The 10,861-nt window shown below is 31.4% G+C and overlaps 1 protein-coding gene across 1 annotated transcript in view; it reads right to left on the minus strand.

The window, feature by feature from the left end:
* LOC106461429 overlaps positions 1-3,427 on the minus strand; it is a 156,737-nt gene extending 153,310 nt beyond the window's left edge. Inside the window, exon 1 of the mRNA XM_013921249.2 lies at positions 3,315-3,427. Coding sequence (XP_013776703.2) covers positions 3,315-3,351 — 37 coding nt within the window. The 5' untranslated portion in view covers positions 3,352-3,427. The remainder of the gene's footprint in view (positions 1-3,314) is intronic.
* Between the last annotated feature and the right edge of the window lie 7,434 nt (positions 3,428-10,861).

Raw genomic sequence — 10,861 nt, forward strand, 5'->3', positions numbered from 1 at the left:
ACTTTGGATTTAGTATTTAAATATATGCCGATATATTAGTCAATTTATGGTATTTGCCAACAAATCGAGGGTTTACGATGAGCGAGTTAATTACGAGTTGATGAGGGTACGATTCGCCGGGAAGCTAGCTAGCTCGGTCCTTTGCCACACGCGCTGAGTTTCCCTCCATTGAAGTTAGGTAATGTCTTCGTAAAAATACTAATGTCTGATGAGAATCCACTAAAGTTAAACGATTTGTAACGTTCGAAATTTATGAATATTCCTGGTCAAATATCTTAAGTTTTCCGATTGATAAGCGTAATAAAAATCACAGCTATAGCTTTCGAAGTTTATAGCACATTGATTATAGCGAACTACTAATAGACACACATCTTTGGCACATCGCGTTGGTTATATTTATAGCTGTGTGGAGGCGTTCTAGAAATTTCAGTCTTAAATAACAATACTAGTTAAAGCGTTTAAATAGGCACATATATTGTTGATTCTTACTCTCGAGAATCTTCTACAACTTCGGAGAATAGGCGAGAGTTTCGCAATACATATTTAACAGTACAAGCTATGCATGTTTTTAAATATAAACTTAATCTAAACAACATCGATATTAAAATAAATATATAATAACAAATTTGTTACACCTATAAAGAAAGTTTGTTTGTTTTTGAAAGCCTTCGATCCTGTTCCTAGGACTGTTATCAGGTTAACTGAAAAATATGTTAATTGTAAACTCTCAAACAGGTTAACACACGCATGTGTAGCAGAATGAAGATATTCCAATGAGTGTTATAGGTTAAAAGACACGAGTTTTTACTTGTAACACCCATTTAAGTATCTATATTCTGCTTATTGATCTATTAGCCTGATGACGATTTCAGGAACAGGGTCGAAAGCTTGCAAATAAAACAAAGTCTTAAAGTGGAATAATAAACCAACTTACAGGTGGTTTAATATTATTCGTCCCATCTTTAAAGGAGGAGATTTAAAGATAAGGTTTCAGTAGTTGAACTGTTTTTGGTTAAACTCTATTCTCTATCACGAACGAATGATTAAAATATTATGTCAATTTTAATCATATTTACTGTAAGTTTTACCATGTTTTTATTTTTTTCACTATTAATAAGACTAATCTAGTATAACTATAAAGTTAATAACCAAAATAAATAAAGCCATTTGACTACTGAACCAAGAGAAGGTTAACTATATATTCGAGGTTCGCTTATCATTACCGCAAAAATACACTAGGCAGTATGGGATCGTGGGTTCGCTATAAAAGTGACGGTAAAATCCCATAATTTGGTTAGACAAAAGTAGCTAAAGAATTGGTGATTAGTACTGTTGACTAGTTGCTTTCCTTTTATTCTATCAATTCAAAACTATTAGCAGCTATTTGTGGAGACTCCTTTATTTTTTAGCGCTATGTTTGTTTGTTTGTAATTAAGCACAAAGCTACACAATGGGCTATCTGTGCTCTGCCCACCACGGGTATCGAAACCCGGATTCTAGCGTTGTAAGTCCACAGACATACCGCTATGCCACTGGGGGGCTTTAGCGTTATGAATAAGTATAGAATAGAGAATAAATGAGAAAACAAAGCTATTAACTACAATACTGTATAACCTGTAACTTCTAAGTGGATGTAGTGTTCTCTAGTAGCAATAGAAAAAAATCTAAATCCTCATGCATATTTCCACCCTTTACAAATGGAACATGTTTTAAATAGTCTCAGTATTTATCATGAAAGTACAATAGTGATTCAAGCTCTTAACTGCTAGGCGCTAATACAAATATAATAATTTGAAATATTTAATTCTTATCATTCTACATAACATGACGTTCCAAGTGTGGAGTTTCATGACTCTAGTTAGTGAGAAATTGGAGTCTAATGTATGTCGCGCCACCTATTTCATTTTTAGATGCATTTGTTTGTTGAGTTAAAACAAACGTGCATGTATTGAAACCTGTAAACGATTCCTCGAGTGATTGTAGTACCTCATTATGACCATTATATGTATAACTGAAAACTGACTACTGCTTTGTATTCCCTTCTAGCGTGCCTTATCTATCAGTGAGTGATATTTATTGGACAAGCTAAGAATGTATCAACAGTTTATCACAGAAAGAATGGTACATTGTATGAAGTTACGATTGAAATCTATTATCAGGATAATGTCAATCTCTAAGAGAAACTATGATTAATTCATCGATTCAATAATGTACGTATTGTCATATTGTCAGAGTTTACCACTCATTGTGATGTTGGCATTTGTAACCAATTAATAATCAGGCAAAAATTTGATTATCTGTAGAATATTTCGAAAAATATAAATATTATTAAGAGATGTAATGTTGGGAACAAGGAAAACAATTATGAAAATATGTAAGCATATTCTTCAAAGATGTGCATATGTAAGCATTGTTACTATAATACAAATGCGCTGAGCTAAACAAAAAACTACCTAATGTTACCAGATAATTCAGATACATCATATTCAAAAAATAATTCATAATAAACATATAATTGAAATACATCAGATTCAACACACTGAGGTTCATCATAGACAAACTGTTGAGATAAATCTTATCCAGCCCCAACAGATTGATCATAAACAGATAACTGAAATACATCTTATCCAGCCGCAACAGATTCATCATAGATAACAAAATATTTTTCCTGAGGGTAAAATAATATACATTTCTTTCGGAGACATTCATAATGGACCCGTATTTCAGATTTCTATTCTAATGAGTGGCATGAGTATCATAGACAGATAATTGAGATACATCTTATCCAGCCCAAAAAGATTCATCATAGATGACTAAATATTTTTTCCTGTGGGAAAAATAATATACATTTCTTTTGGAGATATTCATAATCGACCCGTATTTCAGATTTCTATTCTAATGAGTGGCATGAGTATCATAGACAGATAATTGAGATACATCTTATCCAGCCCAAAAAGATTCATCATAGATGACTAAATATTTTTTTCCTGTGGGAAAAATAATATACATTTCTTTTGGAGATATTCATAATCGACCCTTATTTCAGATTTCTATTCTAATGAGGAATTAAAACTATGAACATTAATTGATATATTTTAGATATAGAAACTTGTGTAAAACGTTATTATATAAATATTCATATAAGTGTAGCGATATAAATGTACTCCTGTGAAACTTCTTTTGGTATGTTACACTACTATAAAACTAAATCATTTAATCAAATAAAATAATCACGTACAATTTAGAATGTATTGCTATATGAACAAAGACATTTCAATAAAACCAATTGTTTTAAGAACTCATCACTGACCTACCTTTAATAAAAAACAATGTAAGCCAAAGCAAAATCATCTTGTTCAATGTAATCCAGTCCTCCGCTCTGAGTTAGTTCCACTCACTAAAGTAATTGTCTGTCCACTGAACTCTGGCTCATCGCCGTTGTTGTGGTAGAAATCTTGAGAGTGACTGATAGTGAGATAGTGGCGCCATCTTCATTATCAAAATTATATATCATTGAGCGTGAAGACATGATTGATTTACATTTCCAATCAAAGCAAAATACGCATGAACATAACTACTTCAATTATCTCATCTTTCACTCGCAAAAAGAAGTTGTTGCATAATTCATTGACAAATATTGGGCTCTCAATTGCTACAAAATAATACAGAGTTAATGGTCAGGGGAGAAGAAACAGTACATGGATATAAATTAGACTCTGCGCACCTCTGTGATGAGTATTAAATTATTTGCTTTCATGGAGTCGCTCCTGGAATAATGAATCTCACCATAAAGTTATATTTCCATATGTTTAGGGACACTGCTGTTCCATTTATCAGATGGTAGTGGTGACAGTCTTGCACTGTGAACACCTCTCAGTATACATTGTTTTCATATAAATAAAGATATTTTGATTTGAGATTGTTAGTTTAACAAATGGCTTATTTTTATTTTTAAAAATTTTGGAACAACTATCGTTAGTAATTTATGAATATCAAATATTTTATGGTGTACATACGGGAATAAATTTAGGGCGTGGCAGTAGCTTGAAGAATTGGGTTTTTAATATGGAAACGACTAAGTGGATTCTCAAAAACATTTGGACAAAGCTACAAGCATTGCTGACAAAACTAAAACCCTTCATCAGCTATTTCACATATTTCTTAAAAGAAACTCGTATCATGGCGCAGATCAAAATTTTCTGTGCCATTGTGCTCAAAATGCTAGACATCGTTAAATGATATAGGTTTTTAGTGTCATAATTAAATAATTTAATTTCTTAGTTTAATACAAACCATGCTAACTTTGTGTTTATTTTATAATTATAATTATTTTATAATTAAACTTTATTATGATGTGAAACCTCAATACAATGTTGTGTAACAATTGATTTGTTAATTTTAATTTGCTAAATAGTAGGTTTATTAGCTCTGAGGCATATTTATTAGTTACGACTTATTCGTCCAGTATAAATTTCATAAAATTTTCATTTAATTCTACAAACACCTGATTGATTGTAAGTGTTTAATAGATCTTTCATAAATGAGAGATAAACAATTTGATTAGTCTACATTTTTGTTTCTGTGATATACAATAGAAAAACTTTTGAGTCAGTTTTATTTTATTGATCCTTAGATTGATGTTATGCGATACCACCTTAGAGTTACTAGACTTCTTGCCTGCGAATCAGTAATGTTACTTTAAAAACGTGCAATATAGGGATGGCTTTAAGGAGAGCAAGCGCTTTTTTTTCTTTTAAATAAGTTTCTGTTGAACAAATCATTGGAAAGCTTACAAAATAATAAGGATAAGGGATAATTCATAGCTAAGTCATAAGTTTGGTTGTAGAATTGCTCGGTGTGAACGCCTTTTCCAAGCATGGTTATAATTAATTATAATTTTCATCAAATGTTAGTGCTAAGTTTTATTTTCATCTAAATTACTTTATTTCTGCACCAGAAGAAACGTTGGTCTTTTTTTCATTTTCTTACATAATTAAACAAGAATATTTCAAAAGGGTTTCATAAATATCTAATATATCTAGAGGCCTGCTAAATGTTCTCTTATGACAGATGCGCCATTTTAACGTGAAGAGGTAAATGTTGAGTTTCACCATTAATAATTATTATTCTACAATGATTAGATCCTCGCCATAAAGTGATCCAATCTTGATTAAAGAACTAAAGAAAACGCAATTATTTGTTCATTGATTTTTCTCGCAAAGCTACTCAAAGGCTAAGTGCTTAAATATTGAAGTGATAGACTAGAGTGGAGGCGGTTTGTTAAACACCGTCCGTCATCAACTCGTGGGCTAAACGAATCGACTAGTGGGAATTGACCGTTATCCTTATAACGCACCAACAGTTTCAAAGTGCAGATCGATTTTTTTTCTTTGCGGTAATGAGGCGCGAGCCCCGGAATCACAGTCCGCCACGCTAACCATTTGGCCACACTCAGCGTCCCACGGAAAGAAACAAGATAAGCTAAACGGAGAAGGTGAAATGTACTTAACGTAGATCCTATTCAGATTTACTAATGTTACTGGAAAGAAAACTTTTCGGAGCACCTTTGATAACAAACACAAAATGGAAAACTCATGGATGCCTTAAATTTTATATGTGGCAAAGATGTTCGCTTTTAGCGCACAAGCTGGTTATGAATAATGTATGATTCAGAAACTGGAAACTCTCTGTAGATTCAATGCTTTGTTTCATATAGCAAAGTGTCTCTCATGTTCAGTGACAGTTGTTGGTCCAAAATCTTGGCCTCTACTTGAAACAATTAACACTGAAGTGAATTGGTTCAACAAACCTTTGAATGAGTGGGATCTTGATCTTGTGTACCCACGTTTCTATTTGTTAATACATTATATGCACTTTAGAGGCTTATTTAGCACGTTTTCAGACTAATAACACCATTTGTATTTTAACATGGCCTTGAAAACTTCAAATAACGAGCGTGGGGGTTTAAAATAGATCAAATGAGCTAAAATTTTGCATGCAAATATATTTTTACATTTGTCAGAGGATAAGAGGGGCACTTGTGATTTTGAAAACTTTTGCTTTTTCTGCAGTACTCTAGTGTACATAGTGTTAACTAGTTTAAAGACAGAGGTTAAAGAACGTCAGTTATCAGTTGACACAATTGCTTGATTTGTTCTGACTTTTAGAGAAACATCCAACATTACTATAGAATGCATGGAAGAAAGTTTCAAAAAGTATTTTAACTCCCACAACAGAGCGTTTTTTAAAACATTAGGCAAATATTGCATTAAACTAGAAACAGGAGATTTGTAACTTAAACCCTCGTTTTATATCCCTAAACAAATAGATCTAATGCGTGTGTTCAAAATCTGATAACTAATTTGAAACAGTAAATAGTGCCTTGTCCACAAAGAGTTAAGCAAATAAGTGAAGCTAAGAATCAGAAGTCAGAATGCAAAAGCACTGATTCTTCTAAGCGTCTACATTACAAGCTTGATATGGTAGTAGGATTAAGTATCATAAGATAAATCCGGATAGTGGTAATAGAAAGAAAACCAAAAGCAGTAGTAGTAGTAGTAGCACATGAAACGTTTGTTCAAACATATGCCTTTATGTTACGTATTAGAATTTCAAATAGCCTGAAATTGAGTTAACTGATAAATTTGAATTTAGTAGTTAAATTGTACTTTGGATTTAGTAGTTTAGTAAAAGCCGATATATAGTAAGTTTATAATATTTGCATATGATTGATGCACATAGTTTTCTTTTATACAAATACGTTTTAATATACCTACAACAATACAATTTACAATAACTGTTATTACAAATAGTTGTTACAAACAATGATTTCTAAACAAAAGTTTCACAAACTTACAAGCAATATAAAGTCTTCTTTGTAGTCTGGAACTTCCTTGATATCTTATCGAGGATTCATAATGAGCGAGTTAATTATGAATTGAGGTAGGTACAATTCGCTTAACGGGAAGCTAGTTAGCTTTGTTCTTGTTATTCACCACCACATACACCGGGGTTTCCACCGTTGAAGTTGGGTAATGTTTTCGTAAAAATACCAATGTCCAATGAGAATCCACTGAAGTTAAATAATTTGTAATATTCGAACTTTGTAAAGGTTCCTGGTCAAATATCTGAAGTTTTGGTAAGCGTTATAACAATCACAGTTATAGCTTCCGAAGTTTTATAGCACACTGATTATAGTGAACTAATAATGGATACTCTCTTTCGCGCGTCACGATGGTTATATTTATAGCCGTGTGGAGGCGTTCTAGAAATTTCTGTTTTACGTCACAATAATGACTACATTTAAGCATTTACGTACATACATATGTTGTTGATTCTTACTCTAGATAATTTTCTATAACTTTGGAAAATAGGCGGGAGTTTCGCAATACATATTTAACAGTATAAGACATGTATGTTTCTCAATATAAACACACGTTGATATTAAAGTAAATATATAATAGTAAATCCGTCACACAACTTAGACATCAGAAACTTGGTTGTTTAACCACAAAAATGAGCTAACGTTGTCCATAGTATGTCCTAAGCTAGACATGCATCAATTTGATTATGAGAAAAAAATTATAGGTTGAAGGACAGTAGTTATTTGAAACTAACGAGAGATTGTACCACACATGGAAAAGGAATCGGTCTATTCTCAAGTTTTATAATTAGATATAAGTATGCCCAATTTATAGAACGTAATATTAATGAAGAGATAAGATTGTTTAAAAAATTAAAGGTTAGCCAAAAAATTTCAAGATTAAAAATGACATTAAAACAAACAAAATATTCACTTTCAGACAAAACTAGCTGTCAAAGAATTTCAGCAACACATAAACGAATTAAGAGAAATACTTGACAGAAAGGAAGTTAACACATTAAAACCAACAAATACGATACTGATAACACTATCAGCTTAATACATATTTTACTAAGCATACTGTTGTATGGATCATGATCACGAGAAAGCTAACAGCTGTTAAGTTGTTCAAGTTCTTGGAAGAAAAATAATATGAAATAGGACAATAGAGGCCTTACATACAATCAAAGGAAGCCTGAAATAGTTGAAATAAATTATTTGAAGAGACAAAATTTGATCTAAGAAGCAGTGAAATCAAGTAGAAGAGGGCCAAAATTCTCTAGTGTAAATACCAAATTGACGACTGTTATCAGTCAAAATTCGATAAGGTATAGACCAACTGGCAGTTAAGAAAACTGTGAGAAATGAGTAGCAAAGACAGAATTATTTATGACGACAAGAAAACTGATGAACCAGTGATACACCAGCAGACATGAGAATGGTAAGTTGTTATTACAAATTCAAATGCTCAAAGTCAGCCAAAAGTACCTCATAAATATAGGAGATACGGCAGAATATTTGCAATGATACACGAAATAATGTAGAATTTAAGCAAATTATCGAAGAATATAAAGAAATGATGAACCGGATAAACGTTGGTGGACGGCAACAATAAAAAAATCGTATGTGTAGCACAAATGTAGTATAATGAATAGACTACTTGATGTTATATGTATACGAACTAAGTACTATATGAAATTGCAGTGTATCCACAGAGAGGTGTATTACAATTGAGATTGAAGGATTTCATATCACCGAAGAAGAAGTTATAAAAGGGTTAGCTTCTTGTCTATTCAAGCTTATGTATTCTGAAAGATACCTATCCTCCGAGAATAAACAAAATATAGATTGGGTATCAATGTTTCTGCACAACCTCGAGTAGGAAGAAAGATTTATTCTCCATTTGTGCTGAACTTTACCAAAGGCAAATAAAATTTACACCAAAGGCGTCAAACCGTCTAAGTTCTTAGGAAATGTGATACGTATGCCTTGTGTAAATGTAGAAGACTGGAGATGTCCATCCTATCAGCAAATAGACATACTATGAATTGTGTGTGCGTATCATTTAAGACTAAACCGTTATCGTTGTATATGGAAATTAAATGGGTTATTTTAGTGAGTAAAAACAATAGAGGGTGTTCTGAGGTGCCAGAGATAATTAGATATTCGTTACGTGTGCCATTGCATACGTATTATTATGCTAATGTGTTTATGAATATATGGTTAAGACGTTTTTGTAACATGTGAACAATATATATATATATATACCTATATATCTATTATTAGTGATTAAGATGAACTGATTATATACGTCAAAGAAGGTATATGTATGTCTATATTTTGTTAGTACTGGAAGAAGGAAAATGCCACTATTATAGTGGATGAACCTAGGACCTTTAGATCCTATGCTATTTTGTTCTGGTTAAAAATTATATTCATTAGTTTTATTCTGGAGTCTTTGAAAAGAATCCTGTTTTTAAAGCTGTATAGAAACATAATGAGAAAGAACCTCTGCCAGTAACTTGTAGTAGAGTTAACTCAAGTCTTCAGAAGAACCTTTCAGGTGTTAAGTCCTTATGGAGGGTTTTCAGTATTCTACTTCTGTGTAAGTTAAGTTGCTTTTCTCACATATTACCAGCAAGTTAACAATTTAATGTAGACCGAAATGTTTTTTAAACCCAAGCCTATCAGCTTAAATGGTTTATTGATAACGGTGACTGAATTATTACTGAGAATCTTAGAATAAATTTATAAAAGTAACCTATTCTATCAGAGACATTCTGTTTATGTCTCGTTACTATTATATGTTGAAGTGATTAAAGTTATGTGTTTTGTGATATGCGAATTTTTTGTAAGACTCTTACTCTTTAAGTAAGTTCCTCGTGGTATTTCAAGTAAATACTATTTGTAACGCGTATTTTCTCGTAGATGACTTGACCATTACATTGGTAATTAAAGAATATAATATCCCCGATAAAGTATGATTACTTCAGGATTATGCGCACTACAAAATAACAAATCTGCTTGTATAAAAACTACATTACACTCAAAGGATGAAGTGTAAGTATATAGTATATAGACTTAATATAGTATATACTTAAGTATATAGAATACTGAGAAACATGGTTTTTCTTTTAAAAAGTGACTACATAAAAAGCTAAGCTACTGTACTTCTTATTAATAATTTTTTAATAATTGTATTTTCATTTTCCATATAAACTGAAAAAAATATTACAAACAGATCAGAATGATATCAACCTTTAAGCATGTACAAACAAATTAGTATAAGTGAAACTTAACTGTGTATTTACCAACCTAATATTATCTAATTATCTGTATTTAAGTGTTCAATATTTATCAACTAATTTATACGTGATTAAGTTTCCAGTGAGGGAATAAATATTAGTAATGAATGACATAATAGCTTTGTGATGAATGAGAAATGGAACCTCTAAATTGTAAAAATATATAAAGATAATCGAAATGTGATTGGAAGAGAGTATTATAAATTATCTATCATTAAAGTTGTTGATGTACAATTTTAATCTTTCAAATAGCATGTGTTTCCTTTTAAAAATGTGAATTTGTGTTGAAACGTTCAATATAAAACGAGATGGTTGCCTGGTTAAGGTATTTCGTTATATATAGTAAGTCATAACTACAATTGCTATATTACTATATTTGCTAAGTCTTTTTATTATTCTGAGCTTTCTAGAGTCTCATTATTGACATTTTGACTAGTACTTAGGAATTAACTTTATTTATTACTTCATGTTTTGTAAAGATAGGAGTTAGTTAAAGTCTGATTAGTCACACCTCCTAGTATGTTTAGTATATGTTGTTTATTTTTACTACAATCAAATTGGTTATATATCAATTAACGTATCAGTGTTGGTGCTATTTATTGTATGCTTCATTTCTTCAATTAAGTAGTTATTTATTATTACTTATTATTTTCCATCTTAACGAACAATAGATTTTAGCTGTACAATGAGTGGT

This window comes from Limulus polyphemus, unplaced genomic scaffold, assembly GCF_000517525.1.
Source record: "Limulus polyphemus unplaced genomic scaffold, Limulus_polyphemus-2.1.2 Scaffold956, whole genome shotgun sequence".
NCBI classification, from domain to species: domain Eukaryota; kingdom Metazoa; phylum Arthropoda; class Merostomata; order Xiphosura; family Limulidae; genus Limulus; species Limulus polyphemus.